The sequence below is a fragment of the Rhipicephalus microplus genome, chromosome 5 (genome assembly GCF_043290135.1).
Source record: "Rhipicephalus microplus isolate Deutch F79 chromosome 5, USDA_Rmic, whole genome shotgun sequence".
Taxonomy (NCBI): domain Eukaryota; kingdom Metazoa; phylum Arthropoda; class Arachnida; order Ixodida; family Ixodidae; genus Rhipicephalus; species Rhipicephalus microplus.
The window spans coordinates 19991653-20017783 of NC_134704.1; the positions used below are offsets into that span (position 1 = coordinate 19991653).

At 45.0% G+C, this 26131-nt stretch overlaps 2 protein-coding genes across 4 annotated transcripts in view; one reads left to right on the forward strand and one right to left on the reverse strand.

Moving 5' to 3' along the window:
• The first annotated feature begins 3309 nt into the window (after nucleotides 1–3309).
• Nucleotides 3310–26131, forward strand: part of LOC119173978 (cadherin-like and PC-esterase domain-containing protein 1) — a 64708-nt gene continuing 41886 nt past the window's right edge. For both annotated transcript variants that reach the window (XM_075894945.1, XM_075894946.1), the window contains exons 1-3: nucleotides 3310–3625; nucleotides 12732–12810; nucleotides 17091–17256. In XM_075894945.1, coding sequence (XP_075751060.1) covers nucleotides 12802–12810; nucleotides 17091–17256 — 175 coding nt within the window. In that variant the 5' untranslated portion in view covers nucleotides 3310–3625; nucleotides 12732–12801. The remainder of the gene's footprint in view (nucleotides 3626–12731; nucleotides 12811–17090; nucleotides 17257–26131) is intronic.
• On the reverse strand, nucleotides 18988–25514 carry LOC142817679 (uncharacterized). 2 transcript variants are annotated; one of them, XM_075894938.1, is made up of 8 exons: nucleotides 25162–25514; nucleotides 24121–24250; nucleotides 23816–23991; nucleotides 23299–23358; nucleotides 23168–23227; nucleotides 22997–23101; nucleotides 22828–22941; nucleotides 18988–22531 (listed from the first exon to the last, which is right to left on the reverse strand). In XM_075894938.1, the coding sequence occupies exons 2-8, from the start codon at nucleotides 24234–24236 to the stop codon at nucleotides 20370–20372; spliced, it is 2793 nt and encodes a 930-aa protein (XP_075751053.1). In that variant the 5' UTR covers nucleotides 24237–24250; nucleotides 25162–25514; the 3' UTR covers nucleotides 18988–20369. The 2 variants fall into 2 exon arrangements, with proteins under 2 accessions (XP_075751053.1, XP_075751052.1); XM_075894937.1 differs by having other exon boundaries at nucleotides 24121–25514.

Consider the following 26131-nt stretch of genomic DNA (forward strand, 5'->3'; position numbering starts at 1 on the left):
CGTGCCGCCGAACAGGGAATAATGACGATGGGGAGCGTCTATGGAACGCGCAGCACCACGGGCTCTAACTCTGGGCTCCTCCACGTCCCGCGCTCGTGATGCGCTCCCGGGGATTGAACGCGCCTGACAGCTCCCGGGTGAGATGGCCGCCCGCGCGGCTTCCCCGAAGGCTTAAGCCCCCGACGGCGACGACGAGAGCGGGAGGAGATTCTGGGGAGGCCTCCCGAACGGTGAATGACCGTCGGCCGTCTATATATTGGACACGCGGATTGATGTGGAGGCTTCGAACTGGTTGACCGTGTCATCCCCTTTCCTCCAGCTCCTTCCCCAGCCGGGTTCCCGAAAAGCGATTGCGCATTCCGGATTGAGAGCTAGCTTTCTTCCTTTTGTTCCCCTTGTGGGCAGACGTATGTCAATCGCCGACGCAGCAGCGCGACGCTCCCGCCCGACTGATGAACGACGCGGTGGCTTAATTCGGTGGCCGTCGGCGGGATATGCTCGCTGGTCAGCGCTTTGTTCCCTTCGGCCGTGTTTCTATAGTTTATACCTCCCTTGCGTGCATATCATGAAAGGTCTGACCAAGACATCGCGTGTTCGTTCATTCGGTGTTGCAAGTGGGCATGCGCGGGGTCATGGTAGAATAACCGTATGGATACCTGTGGTGGCCATATTCGCCATGAAGGAGTGCTGAAGTGAAGTACTCCGTCAGCTTTATGCTGGGGTAGCATTCAATTTAAAATGGGGGTGGTTTAACTTCACAAAGCAACTCGTGTACTGTGAAAGGAGCAGTATAGTAAAGGCTGCCTGATTTATCGCCGCACGAGCCAGTTCTTCTAGGATGCTTGTATACTTATGCGTCATGCAGGTCTTACGACCTGCCGTGGGAGATGTAAGGCCTAGGACTTACAGCTTTCACATTTACTTCCCATTGTAAAATAAAAAAAAGGTACTCTAAAAACACCTTCCTATCATGCTAAACACGTAGTGCCCAATTTAACCGAAAACGGGGAGTTGCTTGCGAAGTCTATTTTCGTTGTTGTAATTAATCTCGAAGCAAGATGCGGGAGCTGTAGGTAGGGGGGACGTCATTCGACAACATCTACAACTTTTCGTTACACATTGTTCTCTCTCTCTTCTCTCTACACGTGTGGGCACGCTTCTCTCATTGTAACTTCGTGCCTCAATAGGTTCTTTAAGAACCCGACAATCATTATACGGACGTGCAGCGGATACTATACAGGAAATACAAAAATCGATGGGTTACGTATTTCCCTCCTCGTTGCATATGGCTACACACTTTCGTTATCACCCATACACATTTGCGTAACTCTTTTACTGTTTGCTTTACTAGCTTTAACCTTAGATATGGCCTTTATGAAAAGACATGCGACTCAGATGCACAGAAAAAAGAAACTTTAGGAAAGGCTTCATTACCAGCACCACTTCAAGGTGAAGCGGAGGAAGAAACACGAACAGAACTACAGCAACTCAAGAAAATCCCTTTGTGGCACTTTCCCAAAGACTTAACGGCCTGAAGCCAGCGTCACGCTTTGGTCGTTTGCTTTCAGAAAAGCTGTAAATTGAGATCGTTGGAAAGACGCGCCGTCCCTAGAGGACGGGCGACGCCGTGTCTAAAAGGTCACGCAAGCGGGGCAACGACTGATAGTGGCGGCACCAAGTGGCCGAAAAAGAATATTTGGCGTGACCGTGGCACACACCACCTGCTATACTCACTCACTCACTCACTCACTCACTAACTCACTCACTCACTCACTCACTCACTCACTCACTCACTCACTCACTCACTCGCTAACTCCGAGGACGTGATTGGTGCTGACGACACCGATTTCCTCTCCAGCTTTCGTGACTTCCCGGTAAAAGGAGACACGGGGGTCCAATTAACAACAGTGTATCTGTTAGATTGTAAGGTGATCGTATTTGCTTTTTCTTTTCTTTTTTAACGCTTGGCGCTCCTTACACCACACTACTAAGCGTGGTCCTCCGGAGGAGAAATTAGAAACTCGTTATCTCAAAACTGGATGGTGGTCCATTCCGCTAACCAGCGGACACCGCAAGATGCCACTTAGCGACGGCCTACATACACACATGCCTAGATAAAGACTAAGTTTGACCAACCAATCTCATAATCGAGCAGTCACTCCCACCTACTCAAATCAAAATGCCTGCCCACTGCTTGTTCACAAGACTGGTAGACTTCTAACTAACTAACTAACTAACTAACTAACTAACTAACTAACTAACTAACTAACTAACTAACTAACTAACTAACTAACTAACTAACTAACTAACTAACTAACTAACTAACTAACTAACTAACTAACTAACTAACTAACTAACTAACTAACTAACTAACTAACTAACTAACTAACTAACTAACTAACTAACTAACTGACTGACTAATTAACTAACTAACTAACTAACCAACTAACTAACTAACTAACTAACTAACTAACTGTAAATCTGCCCTCCTCGGGGAGAAAGTCACCACATTACAGAGTTTAGTGATGCATCCACTTTCATAAAGTTGTTTCCATATGTACCTCCTGTGATTGCGTACAGTTCTCTTTCTCTTTCTCCCTCTTTTCAACCTCCCTTTTACTTCCAGTAAAGTGTCAAACTGACTCTTTTTTTTTTTTGAGGTTTGCAAACATTGGGAGGCTGCGTTAGAGCTGGCTGTGCCAACATCATGAAATTATGTCGAATCGAGCATTTACTTCACTGCCTTTTACTGTAAACTTTTCACCGCAAATAAATTAAGAAACTCGGGGCTCAAGGGTCCTATCCCGCTGATGCAGTCCAAAGAAATTGGTGGTGCTTGACTTCGCTTGCGCGAGTGAAATCGACGCCTTCCAAACACAATGTAAAAAAAAATCTATCATTAGTGAATGGCAATCATGATTACGTTACAAAATAAGATCACTCATGAAAGAATTTTTAGTCAGTCATCAGTAGAGACCTTGAATGCATTAGCTGCAGCTTCAGTGTCTTGAGGGGAAGTAGGCAAACGGTGGATAACGGAGTGCTCCGTCGCGTGGCAGTGCGGGCAAGAGGGAGGGGGAGACATTGTGGTGGAGCGAGAGAGACGCAGAAAAAAAAAGAGAGAGAACGAGAAGGAGAGTAAGGGGCGCCCCTTCGTTCCCTGGCGAGAAGGTTAACGGGGCTCGCAGATAGAGAGAAAGGTGCAGAAAAAGACGAAGAGGAAGAGAGAAAATGGGGGAGGGAAGGGGGCGCCCAACACCACCAAGTCCCGCTGTCGAGCATCCCGGATGCAGATGATCCTCGGGAGCAGACGGAGCAGCCGGACCGGCGCGCGCCCCCTCTCTGGCGCTTCCCTGTGGGAGGCTGTTCCTCTTCAGCGGCCGCTTCAGATCCAGCCTGGCTTCGAGCGGAACGTTCTCTTCTCGATCGGGAAGACGAACAGCCTGATTCGTCGAGCGTGATTTTCGCGCCACCGCCGCGCGGTCCGGAGGTTGCGGTGTGGTGCCTGGAAAGCGTTCGTCCCGACGGGGTAAAATCCTGGAGTGACTAGCTTCCCCTATAGCGACGACGGAGTGACTGAAACAGGCGGAGATTTTAACGTGGACAATGAGAGATCGCTAGTTCGGTAAGTTTGTACTTGTTATAGTGTGCTACAACTATCTGTGTATGAGTGAATTCGTTTAGATATATAACTCCTTATATTTTTTTTTCTTTCAATGCGTTCAAAGAAATTGTTCTCCCGCGAATATTGCAAGAAGGAAGAACTAAGAATGATTATACACAAAAAAATATGGTCACGTTTTCGAAAGAAAAAAAAAGTTTCATTAGTCTTTGCGCCCTTGTATGTTTTTGTTCCCATTGTAATAATATATCAACCTCAGACCTATGCACAACTGATAGATCGAACATGCTAGTTGCTTCATCAAATCAAAATTTGAAATCAACGTAGGAGAATTAACGGTGTTTGTGCGGAACAAGCAATGTGTGACTTATATCGGAAGGAATTTAGTGGCCATTCATATTGAGCAAGTAAAAGTGCACGCAGAGGTTTGAAGCTATCAGTGCGGGCTGTGTTTAGGATAAAGTTATGCCTACCTGTGTTGGTAAAGGCTTTTCATTACAACGTACATGACTGAATTTGTTGAGCTACTCAATAATAAGAGCGGACGTTGGTAGGGAGAAAGTTACATGTTTTTTGCTTTACATCGAAATCATTTGTCTTCTTATTCAGTATTGTGTAACGGGGAACAATCAAACCACAATTTGCTTCGTCTACATTTTTTTCTTCAGTCAATTAGCAATTTGCGTTGCCGCCTATTCATGTTTCTTTTTGTGTGTGTGTGACTACCGTGAAGTAGCCCCGCCGTGGTGGTCTAGTGGCTAAGGTACTCGGCTGCAGACCCGCAGGTCGTGAGATCAAATCCTGGCTGCGGCGGCTGCATTTTCGATAGAGGTGGAAATTCCGCAGGGCTGTGTGCTCAGATTTGGGCGCACTTTAAAGAACCCCATGTGGTCAAAATTTCTGGAGCCCTCCACTACGGCGTCTCTTATAATCATACGGTGGTTTTGGGACATTAAACCCCAAATATCCATTGACTATCGTGAAGTATTTGCGTCATTCTAGAATATCATTTCTGCTGAAGTATCTGGCTGTAACGAAACTTTCGGTAACAACATTTCTTCTCAAGAGCTTGACACTCGCAGAAAGACTGGACGCATAGAAGCTGACCTATTGCAAGACACAGTTATGTCAACATTTGCCCGTTTTCACAACGGAAGCAAACAATAACAAAGACAGAAACTTCAAGTCTTCTTTTGCCCCGTTATGAAAACAAGATCTACGCCCACGTCATGTCGCAAGCGTCCATTTCTCCGAATTGTTTTGGTATGCCATTCTTCCGTGCCACGGTCATATGAGCCGGGCGACGCAAGCAACAACACTCAGACTGTCAGCGCATATGCCCCCACATCGATGGCTACAACGGTCATAAACTACACCCACGAGAAGAAACATAAGCTTCTGTAAACAAAGATGCGCATCTTAATATACATGCGCTGAGCCAACACATAGGCATCAAGTTTTCAGAGCATAGAAAAGCACGAAAAGATAAAACGAGCCAAATATCAAAAAAGAAGGAAAAAAGTGAAAGAGAGATGGAAACGAAGCGGGCCAATCACGCAGCGCAAATGTAGAGACAAATGTTCGAGAACACAGACGTTGGTTCCCCATCAAGTGTGCCATACCCTGAGCCATGTAGTGGCGTCCTCATATAGGGCTGGTCGCACCACTTTCAGCGAACCGCCTATACGAAAACGGCTTGAGATAAAAGCCTACCCCTTAGAGCTTGTATAAACACAATAGAATATAGAGCACAAAAAGAAATCTGGAGAAAGAGTATAAACAAGAGGCACGAATATAGCAATAAGTGTTGGCACGGCAGCGTCCACGAGAAGTGCTCGTTTTTCAAGTGCCCTGGAGAAAGCTTTTCGTTTTATCGAAACTTGTCCTTCAAGATGCGTAGTGATGACGTATATAGATAAAATGAAGACGCAGATAGAAAGAGGGAGGCTAAAGTCTGCAGCTGCATCTGAAAAATAAGGGTGGGATGGATGGATGAGTTTTCGGAATCTCTTCGGTGGCTGGTGGGCCCAGAATAAGCCGCAAGGCCATAAGTTTCAAAGAACGGTTTAAAGAGCGCTATACCGTATATACTCCAGGCGAGTGCGGATTATAGAGCCCTCAAAGTCAAAAAGAGGCGACGAAGTGTTGAAACTCCGTGCTTGGATTTCAAAGGATTCTCTTGTCCTGTTTTTTTTATTATTGTATTTTCTTATTTATTTTACCCTCTAAGCACTCCCACTCAGAACCTGTTGCGTACACTGAAAACGGTGCACACGTGGAGTTCATTCTCCATGGCAATTCGCGACAGATAAGCCCCGCATTAGTAAGTGAATGAGCTGAAATATTGCTTTGCATCGAATAGACACCTCGAAAGACATTTTCCAACGTGTGGAGGCCTAAGTTTTGGGTCGAAAATTATCAAAAACCACGGGTTTCATTGACAGGAGGCTTAGATCAAGCTTAGATAACTAAATTTGCGCAACACGAGAAGAAACTTATCCATGGTGCAGCTTAGCATAATTGGTCACCGGGGCTGATGGAGTCACGTCGCTAATGTGCGATAGGCTAACGCCCCCGTCACTTTTCTTACACTGTTTCTTTTATTTACGACGTACAAGCTCGAGAAAACAGCTGCTGTTCTATTGAATTAGTGGCGGCCGCTTACTTGATTTACGCTTTTGCAAATTGTCCTAATTTTCAAACTGTCGTACAAAGTAGCTCCATTTTAATAGGAAACAGCGGCAAAAAAACAAAGATCTAAATCAGAGCAACAATCTTACAGTTCTCGCTTTAGAGAAAAGTAGCTGACATGACGCTATAACCATGCGGTAACTAGCAACGCCGTCCCTGAAAAAAAATACGGAAGCCACATTCAGAGTTCAATTCAATTCAATTCTTTATTTGCGAACGTGAAGCATATAGACACATCAAGACTGGTTTGAAGACGCGTGCATTGGGACACATGGTACACACTGGCACAACCTCGGATTTAATGGAGTTGTATTTTTATGAATGCTTACCATGACTATGGTAATCAAGAAGAGTGTAAGGCAGGGGGACACAATCTCCCCAATGCTATTTACCGCGTGCTTACAGGAGGTTTTCAGAAGCCTAGAATGGGAACAGTTAGGGATAAGAGTTAATGGAGAATACCTTAGTAACTTGCGTTTCGCCGATGACATTGCACTGCTGAGTAACTCAGGGGACGAATTTCAACTCATGATTACGGAGTTAGACAAGGAGAGCAGAAAGGTGGGTCTTAAAATTAATCTGCAGAAAACGAAAGTAATGTACAACAACCTCGGAAAGGAGCAGCGCTTCGAGATAGGTAATAGTGCACTTGAAGTTGTAAAAGACTATGTCTACTTAGGGCACGTAATAACCACAGAGCCTAACCACGAGATTGAAGTAACTAGAAGAATAAGAATGGGGTGGAGCACATTCGGCAAGCACTCTCAAATTATGACAGGTAGATTGCCATTATCCCTTAAGAGGAAGGTATATAACAGCTGTATCTTGCCGGTACTTAGCTACGGAGCAGAAACCTGGAGACTCACAAAGAGGGTTCAGCTTAAATTGAGGACGACGCAGCGAGCAATGGAAAGAAAAATGGTAGGTGTAACCTTAGGAGACAAGAAGAGAGCAGAGTGGATTAGGGGACAAACGGGTGTTAAGGATATCATAGTTGAAATAAAGAAGAGGAAATGGACATGGGCTGGGCATGTAGCACGTAGACAGGATAACCGCTGGTCATTAAGGGTAACTAACTGGATTCTCAGAGAAGGGAAGCGGGTTAGGGGGAGACAGAAGGTTAGGTGGGCAGATGAGATTAAGAAGTTTGCGGGTATAAATTGGCAGCAGCAAGCACAGGACCGGGTTAACTGGCGGAACATGGGAGAGGCCTTTGTCCTGCAGTGGACGTAGTCAGGCTGATGATGATGATGATGATGATGATGATGACCATGACTATGACTGCCTGGTTATTCTTAACCATTGCTGCACAGGCTCCGTACCCTCAGACGCCTTTCCAACGCGTAAGTTGGAGAGAGAGAAAAAGCGACAAGCTAATCAGAATAAAAAGGTGAAAATAATGCTTCTCCTATCTTTAAGATACGGTAACCCATATACGTACTATAGACAGAAATAAACTAGTTTACCTTCTGGGATTCCTCGTGCAAAAATAGTGATATGACTTCGAGGCACATGAGAAGTAAAGAAATAGACGTGTCATGAAAACGACGACGATGATAATAATAGTGACAAAGCACCACGTGAGCTGCGTATTTTCTTTCTTTCTTTCTTTCTTTCTTTCTTTCTTTCTTTCTTTCTTTCTTTCTTTCTTTCTTTCTTTCTTTCTTTCTTTCTTTCTTTCTTTACCTGCACGAAGACTGCTCGGGGTCTCAGAGAAAACGATCACAAACTTCATGCCATGAGGGATTGCGTACACTGACATGAAAGAAGCTGAGGAACCCTACGCATGCCGGATCAAATATAACATTTATAAACAATTTATTGTCCTCATTTCGTGGGTCGAATACCCGCACATAAGGGGGATGCAATAAAAGCCGGCTGGAGCGGAAATGCAAATGTCACACGTGCATCACATGCACAGCGATAACGGGAAGGATGCACACAGTGAAGAACTTCCGTCACCAGATCTCACGCTCTTTCATGTGGCGCACACATGTCAGGCGCACCGCGCTCGCTTGCACTCCAACTGTTCCGCGGCCTCTGGCATAGTGTAATAAAGAGCACCCTTACCCTCTCCCACCTTCTTCGCGCTTCCTTTCTGCGTGAACGCTCGACAACCCTCCCTCCCTCCCCTGTCTGCGGAGGAGGGCTCCGCTTCCGAGCTCTCTGCAAAGACACGAATGTCTAGATTGCACGTATGAGGCCTCATGAGCGCGATGGACTTGCACGTGAGATGCGGTAGTTCTATGCTTAGTTTCTGGAGTTTGTACGGAAGCACTAAAGTACTTGGCCTGTGAAGCAGTAGCATTGTGCTCTTGGTGTCACTCTCTTTTCCTTCTTAACTTTCTGGTCTGTTTACAGCGTAGCGTAGCAAGCGAACATTTGTACTTATTTACTCTCTTACACTCTTATCTATCTATCTATCTATCTATCTATCTATCTATCTATCTATCTATCTATCTATCTATCTATCTATCTATCTATCTATCTATCTATCTATCTATCTATCTATCTATCTATCTATCTATCTATCTATCTATCTATCCATCTATCCATCTATCCATCTATCTATCTATCTATCTATCTATCTATCTATCTATCTATCTATCTATCTATCTATCTATCTATCTATCTATCTATCTATCTATCTATCTGTCTGTCTGTCTGTCTGTCTGTCTGTCTGTCTGTCTGTCTGTCTGTCTGTCTGTCTGTATGTCTGTCTGTCTGTCTGTCTGTCTGTCTGTCTGTGTCTGCAGTCGGTGCAGCTGAGGTCATCGTGGTTCTTGGCTTGCAGAGAAGAGAGAGAGAGAATAAAATGAAAGAAAGGCAGGGAGGTTAACCAGAAATTGAAGCATCTGGATTGATACCCTGCACTAAGGGAAAGGGAAATGGCGTAGAAAGGTGAGAAGGAAAGCGAAGAGCAAAATAGACGTGCGAAAAAGAAAAAAAAAGAGAGCGGGGGTGCTATAGCCTATTTATTAGGCGACTACCACGCAAAAAAGTTCAATAAGGCCTTCATTGATTTTCTGTGCGAATAGAGATCATGTCAGCTTTTGAGCCTAGCAGAGAAGTACAGAAGCAGATAAGCAAGAGAAGTAACAGAAGCAGAGAAGCACCAGAGAAGCATTGATATGCATGCCCCTGGTTGAGTACTTCTCCTTGCAGAGAAGTACTCAAACAGGGTCTTGCATCTCAACGCCGGCTTCTTAGATGCGTCATCTGTCTCTTTGAACATCCGTTAAGATTCTATCGGTATCTTCACTTGTTTTTGTATGCTTGTCCGTGAGAACGCTGGTAAGCCATAACAAAATGTTTGTGTTATACGCAAGCGTGAATTAAGAAGAGGATGAAGCAGAAATAACTGCCAGTGCCGCAGTTTAAGTGCGCTCTTTATAAACACTGAGGATCGACGCAGGAAGCTGCCTGTTCCACGGTGGATGTTGCCACGGGACTCGCGTTTAAATGTGAAAGCCGTGGCATATGCGTTCGTTGCTCCCGCCACCCACCATTTTTGGGGTCAAGGGGAGAGTGTGCTAAGTACAGCAACCATGGCATTACCACACATCGTTCCCAGCATGCGGCAACAAACTTGTCGACGACTTCGTGGTTCGCTTCTCAGAAGCGTCTGCCTTGCTGCCACGGAGGTTTACGAGAGCGGGTCTTGGAGAAACAAACTAGAGCGATCGGCTTGTTTCCGAAAGGGCAATACAGGCGCGAATTTTAGACCACAGCTGCCTCATAATGTGGCCTCCATCTCCTTCTTTAGGTTGATTTTCTTCGACGCATATTTCGTCACGCTTTGGATCTAATGAACTGTCCTCCTTCAAAATAGCTCTTGCTGTAAAACTTACATGTCACTAAGGAACACCGGCCAGTGTCGCAGTTCTGTCGATCTGTGTTACCCACCGAGCGTTACCGTATTTACAAGGCAACGTATCATTACACTAGAAGACGTTATATGTCGAGCAGTGATATGTCGAGTTTCATGAGCGTGTCTATAGGTAGAATTGTCGATCAAATGCTGGTGTGAGGCCTCAAACAGCGTACTTTTACTGATATTTGAGGTCCGTCATCATATTTTGTCGTTAGCAGACGAAAAAAGAAGCGTCACAAGTGTCATAGATGAGCTTTAGCCTGAGTGAAACAACTGGTGACAATAGGAACAACAGAAGCCGCATGTTTCAAGATGACTGCTTAGTACTGTGTATAGTACAAAGAAGCACGAGCTCCACAGTTATTACCTCATGAGTAAGACATATACATATCTTCGACGCTGGGAGATAATGCGGTTGCTTGCCCGTCTCAAAATTTTCGTCCGTTTTCCTGAAAGAAATAAAATATAGATGCTCATTCGGCAGGCATGAAACGATGGCTAAACAGGGCACATTATTTAGTCTGTGTAATTGTATAAGATTCATGAGAATTTAAAACTTTTTTTCTTCGTATGGACAGCAGCCATACTTCATAGGTGAATAATATACCCCGACGCAATCGATACCTACACGAAAGCTCTGCCTCAATACTTGAGAGAGTTTTTTGCTAACAGTGGTCGTCGTTGCTCACTATAAAGTCTTATAAAGTCTGTAATCGCCTAAAATAATGTTCAAGTGACTGACACAATACAAGGACTGCACGTCAATTTGGAAGCTGGCTTCTTGCGTTGCGATGTCTCATTCACATGGAGGAGGAGGAAGGAGGAAGAAAGTTTAAGCGGAAAGACAGGGAGGTTAGCCAGTTCATAGACCGGCTAGCTACCCTGTGCTGGGGAAAGGGGTGAGGGGAATAAAAGATGATAAAAAGAAGTGTTGCGAACTTTGTAAGGCGGTAACGTTGTCGCTCAGAGCTAGAGTAACACCCAATTATTTAGAAACGTTTCCTGGCAGCCCAGATAAAGAATGTCATTGGCTGACATTTTGAAGACATACAAAAACAGGAACAAATGTACGTGTACCATGCGGGTCATGCTACATATTGTGAAATGAGCTATCTAGCATTCGAGTTCCAGCACCAACATCCCCAAGATTTTTAAGTGTTTTCAGATGGTTGCGTGACGTGATCACCAAATGTTTACAGCATCTATGGTAGCTGCGCAACACCTTTTACGCTCTCTAGGCAGTTGCTGCCACTCAATCCTGCGCTATACATATTTGCTGTAATTTAAGGGCAACCGACAATGACCTGTGTACGAGTTCACAACGACGGCGGATCACGGGCGTATGGCGTCAGCACGAGCGTGGCTAATATCTCCATTGTGACCGTTTGACAGGGTTCATTGTGCAGTCGGTTCACCGTACTAGCGAATGCGAAGGAGGTATTTTCTACCGCGAAGCCATCCAACCACGTCTCATTCATCCACGAGATGCGGAGTCTTATAGCTGGAGGCACAGGTAGTCACCCGTTACGGCGACATAGGCTGTTAAATGCATGGCGTTCGTGCCGTGACACGCAGGTGCACTGGAAAAAGCGCGGGACAACCTTTACCTACCGGAAACAGATAATGGTTTAAGTGCCGTGAGATATCACAAATAATATTTCACTAGGAGTTTATGGTTCGGCAGCGCTGTTTAAGCCTTGTTCATGGCGTGATGAGATGCAGTACAGAGGCGCTAGAAAAGAAAATAATCCCTCTAATATAACAATGCCTCATATATCAGGAACAGCAATAAGCTGCGCATTATACATGAAGGTTAGATGGCCCAATGAGCAATTGACTGTCCCGTTTGCTTCTCTATGTCATAGGAGGCGTGGAGACGGATGTAATCGATGACAAATGAGAGGAAGATGTGGACGAAAAATTGCGCGGATGGCTGAGCGGAACATGCAACTGTGTTTATATAGCGCTCTCGTCCACAGCACAACAGACAGAGGTAGTTGGGCAACCGCAGCAGCTCTGAGGACGCAGGTTGCATTCGAAATGGCTGGTAGCGTACGTCCGCCAAATTAAACTGTCCAACAGAGATGACGTGTCTACGCCAACCCACGAAGAGCACATCACATTTCGTGCATAACGATAGTCTCTGCAGCACCACTCATCCCGTATTCTCCTAAAGATACCATGTTGAAATAACTTAGAACGACTCAAACCATGCTACATATTCTGTACGATAGTTCTATCCGGCTGTGCGTGAAAAGAAAATGCGTATTTGTAATATATGTGCAAGTTCTGAGAGTACGATGTACTCGACTAGGGGACAGCGATGAGCTGTCTCTTACAGCGCACTTCTTATGAAACGATTCCTGAGCAAAGCGTTGCGCTTTTCAGTAGAAATGCCTAATCATATTAGCCTTGCTGACTTTTCGCAACAACATAATTAAAGTGGCACACAGTTTTACTATAGCACCTGGCATTCTTTTGCAAACAGCTTCGCGGATATTTTTCAATAAATGCACTAAATACAACCCTTTCTTTTCATTACAGGCTGCCTTTAATTTCCTCCATAGCTGAGATCATGGCATAGTAGCTCGAGGAATGAAACCAAAAGCAAAAAATGAAACTGGTAAGAAATCCGTATTCGATTTGTTTGTTTGCCTTCAGTTCTGTACGTGTTAGTACGCCTAAATATTTTTTGGCGATTGTTAACAATCGCTGTATGACCTCTACGTCCCCCCACCCCACCTTTACAGCAAGTGGTTTTATGGTATTCTATGCACACACGCTAAAACTACATGCCTCTCTACTATGTTGCCCATTTCTGCTCTGGTTTACAATGCACCCCTTTGGTGGTACAGTGGTCCGGGCTCGGCTGCTGACTGGAACGACGCAGGTGTCGATCCCAGCCATAGCGGTCGTATGTTGATGGAGGTGATATGTCAGAACACCGTGTTATGGTGGCTGGAATTTGGAGGTGACGCCAAAGGGAGCTCGGAGCAGCTCCTCCGTTTCGAGCAGCACGGCGGTGGCGCTGTCGGCGGAATGGTGATGCTAGTTACGCGCGCTGCGCCTTGACCGCGCGGACCTTTTGAAGATGCACGATTCAGATAAATTGGCGATTAAGATAACTCACTGTGACGATGGCTGATAGAACGCCATTTCAAGCATTGAAAGAAATTGGCTGCCCCTGCGAGACTTCTGTGACGTTGAATCTGCGTAACTAAATGTTTTCGTTCGCATATCCCTGCAGTGTTTTGGAGTGCAAGGCGACGGCTTTCTTAAAAAAAAAATATTACCCAAGTTCTGGGGGAGGAAAATAAAACAAATATTTATTGCACATCATATTATTAGTAATATCTATTGCTCATCATAGAATACAGGGTAAAATAATGAAGAAATACGCACATTTACATACACTCGGGAGTAGCTAAAACATTGAAACATTGCACACAAACAGCGCATCGCTTGGCACTAAGTAATGGGAAACATACAATCACTTTCCACTCGACAAAAAAAAAAAACCCAATAGAGCTTAAGGTTACAATATCAAACTCAGAGCACACGTCTAAGCTTCAACAATTTCATTCTTTCCTGCTTAGCATTTCGCTTGCTGTTCTGAGCTTTGACATTAAAGTGGAGCCTACAGTAAGAACATAGAACTTGATAATTTTGTTTGTGAGGGACATGCTGTAGTCAGGGCAGCCAACAAGTGTAAGCTTTCTTAGCTGCAAGAAGGAAACCAAGTCCATGATGCTGTCAGGTTTGACTTCTGTCACACCGAAGCAGTGGGTAAAAGCGTTCTCGAGAGCGGCCACGAGTTCATTGAGCTTGGATGATGGGTACAGCAGGCCTCCTCGGTCAACAGCAGCCGTGAGGAATGCTGCAGCTGGAGATAGATCGTTCTTGCCTTGTAGGAGCTGCTGGCTGAACTCTGCACATTTGGTGCTTGCAACGCTTTTGCTTGCCACATATCCAGCCATGTAGAGTGTGAGTCTGGCATCGCTGCTTTGCACGACCATGTCTGCATGCTCGGTGCCGTGGCCGCATTCATTGATCACTTCATGTGCTTCAGCAAGGTTTCCTACGTCAAGAAGCTCGTCTAAACTTCCTCCGAGGAGTGAGTTCCTTTCCGTTGTCAGCTCCCAGCAGACTTCTCAGTAGTCCAGACGACACATTGCTTCCTTTCGGTGGTTTTGCCAAATTCCGGAAGCTCAAAGTGTTGACCGAGATTAAGAACTGGGAAGCAGTCGGATGATCATTGCATCCAGACATTTGTCGGACGATTCCAAACAGCCTTTCCCGGGGGTCCTGACTCTTGCCACCATAACCGTGTCTCTATATTTAGGTACGCGTTAAAAAAAAAAAAAAAACAAAGGACGTAAAAGTCTGGGGCCCTCCTTTACGACGTGCCTTTGAATCAAATCTTGGTTTTGGCACATAAAATCACGCACATTTTTTCACAAAATTGTGTTTTATATTGGGTCTACCAAAATTTCAGTGACGTATTTCTGTCACGGAAATTACGTCGAAAAAAAAAACGCACCATCAGAACACAAAGAAAAAAGTTCTGTCAGCAAAAGTCGAACCCATGACTTCTTCGTCCGCGTAAACAGATAACAGGCACGCTATCTACTGATCCAGTCTTTTTCTTTCTTTAGTGTACTGAGCCATGGTCACATGCATTGTATGATTTGAAAAATATTCATTTTATATCTACTCACCCCGTTCTTGGTGAAGTGCACCATGAACGTGGCATCTGCGATTAGTTCATTCAAACCGTCGTTTCTAAGCGTCTGTTTCATAGGATGAGTTTTCAACATCAGAAGTGCAGTTTTGTCAACACCTTAACACAAACCCGGTGGCGACCATACCACGAGCATCCATCCATACCAAGCATTGCTCTGAAACATCTGCAACGCGCCTGTTTTGCCTGGATGTGGCTACGCGTTGCGCTCGTTCCCCGAATAACCGGGGCACGGAAGACACGACGCGCGTTGCGCTTCCTTCTGGTTGGCCAGCGGTGTTACATAACTACAATATGCCGCTTGTGGGCGGAAGACCTTCGCCCAAGTTCGGCGTCCAATCAGTCACATTCTTCTGGATTGCTCACTCTGGTTCCGCTCATCACAAGTATATATGACCTCAAGGGTTTGTTTAATCTCTAACGATGGACGTTAGTGATCGAGATGTAGATGTACGAATAAGCGTCAGCGTGCATGCATCACTGTTAAGCAATGTGCTGTAGCTCTGTCCTATATCAGTGTACATTAAACTACTTCTCTAAGGACACGTTTTACCTTCGCGTTTTGCCGATTCCTATGACAGAGGGATCAACCATGTTTTTTCCCTTCTTCTTCTCATTATTATTATTATTATTATTATTATTATTATTATTATTATTATTATTAATATTGCTTTAATGTGGCGCGTATGAGGACTGATTTCCATCAAATAAAACGTTTCGATTGTTTCTGGCTCCTGTCATATCATCACCATGTTTCCACTGTAATATATTTTTTACCATTCGAGTGCTTCAGTAGTTACGGCATAGTTGGTTGTCGCAGTAGTTTGCGGTAATATAATATGTTTTACGCTTGCTCTTAGGTAGTCGTCCCATTGCTTGCAACACCATCGATAAAAGTGCCAAGTGGTTCCCTAAGCAGAAGTGTCACAGCGTACGAAGGCGTGAGGCAGATACATCTTAGCACACCGTATTATAGTTCATCCTATTTTCATAAGAAGCGAGGACGAACATTAGCCAAGTTTTTGCCAGCAATTAGCCAACATTAAGTAACAGTCGCTCAACGTTGGGAAATGTGAGCCAGGCATAGCCGGCGCCGGCATGGCGCGAGTACATATGGTGTGCCATTCTGGACGCTGTCGACTTTCGTCTTATTGTCATCTTGCGCAATGGTAGCATTTAATCTAATCGGGAAGGCCATGGAAGCCTTTCGGGCCAGTCATAGTTGACAGGATGGCGAATTTGAACGTAGCGAAGTTCGACAGTGTCAATAGTAGCACACCAAGAAGCAGAGGCATGCGCAAGATGGGGGCAGCAGGGTTGCAGCACTCCCCCCTAGTCGCCTGAGAGAGAGAATATGAAGACGGTGGGCACTGCACCTCGGAGGACTGGGGGTGAAGTCAGCCACATACAGAGCATATATATATATGAATATAGCGCACCACGACAAGGACACAAGGTGCGCTATACCCAGATAAATGATGAACCCCAACCAACTAGCCAGGCAACGTGCTTTAGCACATAAATTGACATAATAGAAAAGAGGGCGCCGAGTTGAACCTTCGCCCGCTGAAGGAGTACCCTGCGCACGTTTACGCTAGGAAGGCTGGTGTACAGATGTCGTGCATTTTGTTTCGAGTCTAGCATACACAATCTACACCACGCGTATTGTGTCTCCGTTGTAGCTCCTATGTCCCACAAGACAGGACTGCTTCCTGTGTTGTGCGCCGGCGCAGCCTACAGTGCATTGGCGGGAAACAAAAGCCTTAGTGAATAGCCCGCTCATTGTCAACACCTTTTTCTCCGTATCAGGCCAAATATTTCAAATACATTTCTTTTAAACTATATACAACCTTCGAGATAGAAGTTAAGCCTTAACTTTAAGCACCTTCCATCTACCTGAAACCGAAAAGGGATTTTTTTTCTTACGCTGCCACAAGGCATGCTGTAGTTTGGTGTCAGAGAGTGATAAAAGAAGTGACAAAAAGGTTCTTGGGAAGCAATAATTTCTTCCAAAGTTTTGGTCTGGAGAACTGTGCATTAGGTGTTCTTGAAAGCACACTTCATTTTATATTCATGACGTTAACGTAGAAATGCAGCTTCATTTATTTATTCATTTATTTACTTATTTTAGGTGCAATGAATTTCACATGCGTTATTTTCAGATGCTTGGAAGAGGCATGGCGTGCATGCCACGACTACGGTCGGTGCAGGAACTGACGCTGCTTCTCTCTCTCTGCGTCCTGGGATCGGTCTTCCTCAGCTACCAACTCGGCTCCATCATTAGCGGCGTCGGCAAAGAGAGGCACTCTACAGGAGGGGCCAGCACCGGTATGTACGTAGGGCAGTACAGCGTACTTCAACTTTACATTTGCGTAGGAAGCGAGTGACACGGCATATTGTCACAAACAGTACGTTGACGAAGCGGTACAGCCTGTTAATAGTAAATTAGGCAGTCATCACATGGCCATGACAAAAAAAAAAATACCGAAAGCAGTGGCACAGCACTTTAATGTGGCAGGACACAACTTGGACAATCTCAAATATTACATACTTCAGTCAAACTTCAGGTCCGTGAGAAAGAAAAAAAAATGCAGTGTCATACCTTATTCACAAGTTCAATACACCCCAGCCAGCAGGTATAAACGTTTATAAAGGAGCTCTTGTGTCTATCCTTCTCTCTCTTTTTTACTCCCCCTCCCCATGTGTAGGGTAGCAAACTGGACGCATAGTCTAGTTAACCTCCCTACCTTTCCTACATTCCCTCTCTCTCTCTCACTCTTGAATCCATTCGATATGATACATTAACAAAGAAAAAATCTCAGCGTATCCACGGAATAAATTCTGATGAGCAAGGCAAAGCGTCCGTCCATCCGTTGGTGCATCCGGACGGACGGAAACACGGATAGACTCACGGACGGACGGATGGAAGCACGGATGGATGGACGCACGAATGGAAGGAAGCATGGACAGACGAACGGACGCATGAACGGACTCAAGATCGGATGCACTGGCGGACGCACAGACGGGCGGACGGATAGACCCTTTGCCCCACTCCTCATCATTCACTCCGTGGATATGCTGGGAAAACCACTAACGTCATCTAGTTATGTTATTCCCAAGGACATACATACAATGCCATCTATTTGAGCAGCTTATAAACTAGAGGTGGCTACATACTACTACTACTACTGCTACTGCTACTACGAGAGAGGAGGGAATGACCCACTGTTTAAGGAGCTTCGCCCCTAAAAACGTTTTCAACGATTTAGAGTACTTGGTACTCTACTAAGGGAAGACATTAAGCCGTACCATAGGCCTCACACTTGATGGGACCATGTGTTAAGAAAAAGTTGTTAACTATTGAAACAGATATTGATTGAGTGATATGTGGGGCTTAACGTCTTAGAACCACCAAATGATTATGAGAGACGCCGTAGTGGAGGGTTCCGGAAATTTCGACCACCTAAGGTACTTTAACGTGCACCTAAATCTGAGCACACGGACATACACCATTTCCCCCTCCATCGGAAATGCAGCCGCCGCAGCCGGGATTCGATCCCACGACCTGCGGGTCAGCGGCCGAGTACCTTAGCCACTAGACCACCGAGACGGGGCTATTGAAACAGGGAAGTTTATTGCAAACTTCTAACAGCACTTCCGGTGAGTACAATGATTTAAGGTACTCTACTATGAGCGAGCCGTCCCGTGGGCCTCACACTTGATAAGGTCATAGAGAAATAAAAAAGGTGAAGAGTGGACACTCCCGTAGACCCCAGCGGCCCAATCGACTCTAGCACACCTAGTGGTTGATGAGAGCAAGTGGCTTGCGCTTCCGGTTTCGGTTTCACTGGCGCAACTTTTGAATTACTTTGCATAACCGACGTTTGGCTATGTCGTAAGTTCATAATTTCAGACCACTATTCATCGCCCAAATGGATAGTTTTTGTAGGTCGTTTTGATTTAGCGATTCCCTGTTTTGTTTTGTTCAGTGGTTCGTGCGAATCGGTCGTGACGTAATTTTTATTTTGATTAAGTTATAAAAAAAAGAGATGCAGGTAATGATAATTCACTATCGTTTTATTCATCGCGCTTGTGTTTTTCTTTTGGAACAAGTGATCAATGTATATATCAGTCAAAGAAACAGAGCATCCGCAATGTTTTATTCAAAGGCAAGGTAGAGTATGAGAATATAAAAAGCACAATATGACAAAGGTAGACAACAAATGCATCTCGCCTTACAAATAAATTGTAACAAATATTGTAACAAATACATAGAGAACACAGACAACGCACACATCGCTAGAGTTGGTAGAAGCCGAGAAACTGGTGAAGTATGACACACCGGGCCAGTGGGTAACTAAGGATCTATGGCAAAAACATAGCGCACAATGCTGATGAAGAAGGAAGAAGTGACATATACACAGCAATGAAGTCGCGAATCACGCCTGGGCTTAACTGAAATAATGCATAGAAAAAAAGAGCGCACAGAAACCACACGACACAATATAACAGAAAGGCAAAGGTGCAGTGTGCTGGCTGTGCTTAAGAACAGCTAGTCCAAAATGAAAAAAAGCAGACTTGATGCCTGCTTGTCCTCAGAAAGGTAGGGCTTTGCAGCTTGCTCACTACGTGAAAGACAAACTTTATGCTACAACACTGGCAGGTCTTGTGGCTTTTGTTATGCGTCGCCTTCATCAAAAACTTAAGATCCCAAGTGATTTGCGTTTGGGTGTTGCTGTGACGCTTGCGAGCTAAAATAGATTGTAGTCATCACTTTATCCAGAATTGTGGACTTTAATTGGTGCTACGAGAGCGGTATTACAGGGCTAATAAATAGCAGAAGGAAACCACTTTGGCTCATTATTTTTCACAAAGGCTCTACATCGTACGTTATCACGCACAAGCTATATAAAAATAAAATGGCAGCGTCCGCAGCCCCATCAAACACTACAAGTTTGGGTATTCTTTTGAAAATTTTGATGGGCAAGATGAGGAGGTTGATGAGAAGCTAAAATACGAAAAGCGTGATAACATGAACCGTGCCCACTTCATACTGTGTTCCTTACCCGCTCGAAGACATTTCAACAAGCGGTTTTGTTATCGATATATTACTTGAGCTGGAGAGATAAAGCATACACAGTGACCAAGCGACCCACAGTAAAGTGTACAGTTCGCCCGTATTTGCTACAAAAAATACAGACAGGATGCCCAACATTCTTTTTAAGGTTATGCAAATCACTTCGAGCGAATACACAGTGTTTGTACTCCTCATAGCGGGTAACCAAAACAATGAATGCAACGAAGGAGTGGTTAGTCCAGTTGAACTGAATATAAGCATATAAGACCATAATGAAGTCTGCTGTAACGAAGTAATAACATAACAAAGCTATTGCAGGATTCGGCTCAACTCCAATACTTTAGTGTAAACCCGCCGCTAATTGCTAACCTTTGAACTTGTCAAGCTGCATGCCCGAGATTGAAGACTGGAACCTAACCCTGTCTAAGTTTCGGTTCACAAAACGCACATGCCAACATAAACGAACCCGGCAAAACATTTTCAGAAACTTAGCGCGACACCCAGCAGAGCAGAAATGAAAATCGCCAACACTTGACAGATGGTGATACAAAACATCGCACACTTTCAGGTGATGTGCAGTGGCCTCAATTATGGCAAGAAAGCGAGATTCAAGTTGTTGTACGTATGCAAAAGCTGCTTCTGATGGCACAGTGAGATTCCCAAAAAGTTTGCTGGGGACGTGGTATGCTTTGAGCATTGTGAAATACTGGTGGGTACCCTTAAGCGTCTCACTGTCGTCTTTCAGTAACTGTGGGCAACTGCAACCGTCACATGCATTCCGAAGGAAGTGTTTGATGAGAAAACCAGCTACATAATATGCAGCGGAGTCATCGATAATATGGGAGTGAATGTTTGTCGCAAGTTCAGAGAGATCGTCTAGAGCGGGAAAGTCGTCAGGCTGTGGCTGTGCACACTCCTCATTATCCACAAGAGACGCACTGGTGAGGGAGAATGGCGACAGCTGTTCCTGGAGGAGGTCACATTCATCATCCTCGACATTTCCGTATTCTGACAGCTTGAAGAGTTTTCTTATGCAGATGTGCTTCAGGCCACAAATAAATTGTGCTACATTGGGGTTGGTGTTGCAACCCTGTTTTTGCCTAATGTGGCCAAATATGTTCTCCAGAGGATCCTGTTGAAGCCTGCGTGTTAACAGGTATTCAAAATTGTAATTTTTGGAGAGGTCGTCCCATAGTTGACAAATTGCCTGAATTGTAATTTGCCAACCTACGATGGTTTGTGGTTGACGTCTGCCAACAAACTGCCATGATGCAATCCAGGGAAGCTGGCCTCGGAGGAAGTCAATCAGCTCTGAATCATTTTTCATGATTGCATGCCGCAGCTTTTGCGAAGTTCTTTTTTTACTCGAGCTGTTCAAGGCATCGAAAATCCTGTCCATACGATCACAAAATTGAGCTGTAGTGATGGCCGAGGCAGGCAGCACCTTCGCATACACCATTGCCGTGATAGCAATCGAAACTGATGCACTGAAGACCTGAGTTGCTCTGCTGACCTTCATATTAGAAAAAGGTTTCTGATGAACGTGCCGTTCAGTCAACTTTGGAGCCAATCGCAACCGCAACTCATGTGAGGATTGGTAAAGGCTTACAATGTGCGACCAGTTAACGATGTCATCCCCAATGTATAACTTGTGTGCTTGGACATTATTGCGCGTTGTTTTAATTAAATGCGGAACATCAAAAATGTAATATACCCGCTCACCATTAACTTCAAAAAAAGGCTTTGCTACAGTCACTTTTAGTTGGTTAGCGAGACTTACATTTGAACTGCCCTGGTCACAAATGACTGCTTTCACTGCAATATTAATGCTCCTAAGCTCCAAAATGAGTGACACCAGCAAGTTATGCATAACAGATGATGGTGTTGATGTGTGCCCTATAGTAAAAGCAACCGGTTGAACCCACTTTCTCGAAACACCAACAAGAAGAAAAACCAGTGCTCGATCAGCGATGGTTGAAGTGCGATGAGTGCCATCATCTGTAAAACCCTGGACAACGTCTCTTGAAGCATCATAGTACAAATTCTTTTTGAGTGCTATTTCGTCGAAAACTAAAGCGCACACTCGGTCCCGTTCATTCCAAGCTTGAGTATTTGTTGCAATGGAAGAAAGGATTCCTGGAATTATGCCTGGAGTCATCTTTACATTAGCTAGCCACCTCCTTAATGAACGCCGGGAGGGCAAAGAAAAATACGGAGCCAGAAATCGGTATGCTCGCGGACCTCGGAAGTTTAAGTGAAGAGCGAATTTCTTGAACCACACGGGAAACCGCTTGCCCTTGCATTTGGGCCTCAAGCGAACATGTGCAGAAAGAAGTTTAAAAACCTCCTCGGTGACGTGCGGTCGGATAACTTCAAGGGCCTTCGTAGTCGATGACGGTGCTTGGTGAGGCTGTCTCTGCAGTCTTTTGATAGTTTTCCGCTGTGCTGCTACTTTGGCTTGCAGATGTTTAATGGTTTGCTTGTACTTCATTGATGGAGACATTGTCGCTGGCACACAGGAACGCACTGCAATAAACAAAAAAATTGATGTAAAAGCGAAGAACAACTAATCCCATACGAGCACTTTCCTCGCTCTTTCAGACCCAAGGTGCACAACTTTCTGTGGTACAAAGTTTTCGATTCCACTACCTAAAAACAAACCATTCACAATGTTGACAATGCACAAAAAAAATGAAAATCACTGAGAGCCCACCCTTACATTTTGTAAGTGCACACGTAGTGTCCTTTTGAGGATAGTTTCCTCAGAATGTCCTAAACATAAAATAGCACATTAAAAACTGCTGCAATAAAAGCATAGTCACCATTTTCTCTAAGGCACTCAGGCGTGGAGCTGTTGGCGGAGACGTCTTCTGGAGGGTCTTGTGAAGCTTGTTCAGTGCCTCGGACAATGCTGTTGGAACAATCTTGCGAGCGGCCTGCGGAAGTCTCTATAGCAATCCACTCTGGTGTTGAAGTGAACATACAACTTACCGGCCACACAAGTTCCTTTTGTGACAGCTGAACGACTGGTTAAGGTTTTCTCCGGCAAGACGAAATCATCAGAAATTCTTTCACCAGCTACAAGGGAGCTGCCACCTGCAGAGGTTTGGTCAACAGTCAATTTGGGTAAAAAAAAAAAAGAAATCGCGACACTGAACGCACCCTGTTCATCGGGGCACCTCAATGTGTGGGAGCCGCTTTCTGAAGCCTCTACCGCAGGTCCTGAAGAGATGAAATTACGACAATGTGTCAGTAAGAGGCTTATAATAACACAAACTGAAGCTCATCCGCACCTTGCAGTGCAGCTTCTGCAGCCATGTCACAGTCACTACTTGAAGCGACGCTCAGAGAACCTGCATATATGTGCAGTTGGTACAAGTTACAAAGCTTGTAGCATGGGGAAGCTTAAACAGCTTTTTCAAACGCATAAATTGGTCGAACGTGGAAGAAAAGAGACGGCACCAACTAGGAAACAAGTAATTTGTGATTTTTGGAATTATCAACAGTGGCAGCTTTCACTGATGAAAGGTATACGTACATGTGCACTCAGGCTTCAAGATAACGTGAAACAGCCCTTTAAAGTCTTTCAAAACAAGTTGCGCAGGTCCAGAGCATCAAAAAATGACAGAAATGTAAAGCTGCTGTTAGGAAGGTAATAGCCCACAATTCACAGAACTTAAGACTTTCCAAGTGTTACTTCTGTAGTGAGGTTTCTCTATCGGCTACAGAGATCTTCACGGTTAACTGTCGCCACTGATTCAATACAAGTGGCTGCTATTGCACATATTTGAGTTTCAGTCAATCACTTACATGGTGCAGCTGGTTGCACACTGGGAACAGCCATTCTTGTAAGCCTTGTGTGCCCAGGGTCCATGAAACTTTGAGCAGTAAAATGGTCGCTACAAACCCTGTACGTTGCGTACAATAGGCTGGCCGGCTTACTCAGGAGATCATCGCGTCCAGCATACTGCATCCATGCTTTCATCCTGCATTGGCAATGAACTATCAGCTGAAAGGGGAAGTGCTTGAATAGTGATTTTTTATTGTTACCCTCACTTAGCAAGTACGAACAGTAAGCCTACAGACATGCAAACCATACAAAAGCTTTAACACACCTGCCGTCCCGTGGTACGCGGAAGAAACTCGTCCCAGGCTTCTTGTGGGTTCTGCCATTGTTGAAGCACCACGATACACAGCAGTAGCTGCCGTAGCTTGGACCGCCGGACGGCATGGCGTCAGCGCGGTCTGAAAATGTTAGTAAGTGGATGCTTCGCTGTCAAATTACAAAAAAGATATGTGCACGTCATAAGTGTACCAGCAAACCCCTTTGAATGATTAGCTAATCGATGCACAATACAAAACCAGTGATACATCTCTGACCCATAAAACTCTGACTTACAAAGATATACGTCAAGACCACGAACAAAGATCTTCAGAAGTTTCCAGGCCGCTATCCCTTGTAATGCAATGGTATCGCGGCCTGGGAACATTAGAACACCTTCGTGCGTACGCAGTATCAGCAGTACATTGGGAAGAAAAATCGTAGTTGAAATTTGTGCGGTAAAATTATATTGGAAACGTCAAAAAAATTTGTGGGCAGCTTGCACTAGTGGCACAAGGCTAGCGAAGAAACGAAGATGATGGCCACTTGGCTAGTCCAGATTTGCCTCCGGCACACCAAGAATTATTCGTGTTCCGAGCCTTCGGGAAATGCGTCGTGAAGCATGCGAGGCCCAACAAACGCTTCTCAATATTTTGCACCGAGCCTACGACCTAGCTGCCCAGCTATGCTCAGCGCACAGACGCTCGCGTCCGTGGCAGACGCAGCACGCGTCGCCTCGGCTTGACGCCGTGCCGCCTTTTCTATACTGCATACGTTGCACAATGTTCCCGTCTAACCGCCGCATAGAGCCACAAACTTTCTTTTTAGCGAACCTCCCAGTCCTTACAAGCTTCAGAAAAAGGTTACAACTGCGTGAATGACACGCCACGTAAGAAACAAACTCGCACACACGAAGCGCAACGTGTGTGTGTGCATCTTTCTATGTTTGTTGCATGGTGTCTTTTTCGCGCAGGCGTAACCGTTTTCTGAAAAAATGACCCAACAAGACCAACAACATGTCATTCAACAAGCTTCGCTTGAAAACGTGCCTCACCTGTTATCTCACGCTTGAAAACGCCGACGCAGCCGACGTTGACGAAAGCGACGAAAGCTTCTCGCTGTCAGTCATGCATGGGCTTGTCGCTGGGTAGATGGTGTTTATGACAGTACGGCTGAAGAAAAATAATCGCGTAAGGTGTGTTGAATAAATCGTTTTTATGTATAAAGAACATACCAAATTTGGGCGTGTAATTATTAATTTGTGAAAACAATTCTGTTGCATTGATTATAACTGTGTTTTTTTTTGCGCTTGCGCCCTCTGACGTGTGGTGGGAGCACTAGTTCGTTACGTAGTCGTGACGCACTTCCTGAGGCCAGGTTTCGCGGAGTGTCCGCTCTTGTCTTCTTCTTTCTCTATGATAAGGTCTTGTGGACAAAAATTACAACGTGAACGAGTTCACGCCGCCAAATAAGGAGCGTTTGAGAGAGATAGAGAGAGAGAGAGAGAGAGAGAGAGAGAGATAAAGATGCAAGGAAAGGCAGGGAGGTTAACCAGACGCACATCCGGTTTGCTACCCTGCACTGGGGAAGGGATAAAGGGGAGAAAAGAGGTTGCAGAGAGATGGTTGCAGAGAGGAGTGTTTGCTCGCAGGAAATATCTATGTCCTTGAGTGCTACTACGTGACGAATGATTGGCGTTGGTGAACGTACTCAAATACGGCACCAAAAGGTGCACTGGTTGCATTTGCATTTGTATATACCGTGTCCCAATAATTGATGCTATTTTAATCGTGGGCTTGATGGCGTACACACACTTCTTATACAAAAATCCAGTCTTTTACATAATTCACTTGTCATTTTATGTAGTCGCACTTCATTTCTGCCTGGACGCTAACGCGTGACTGTCGCTGTTGCCCGTAGCAATTGTATACCGTTGAGCGGTTAAGCGGGTGGATGGTACTGTTGCCGACACAGACCAAGGAAAGAGTTTGGAGGGAACACTGCGCAATGCGAAAGCAAGCAAG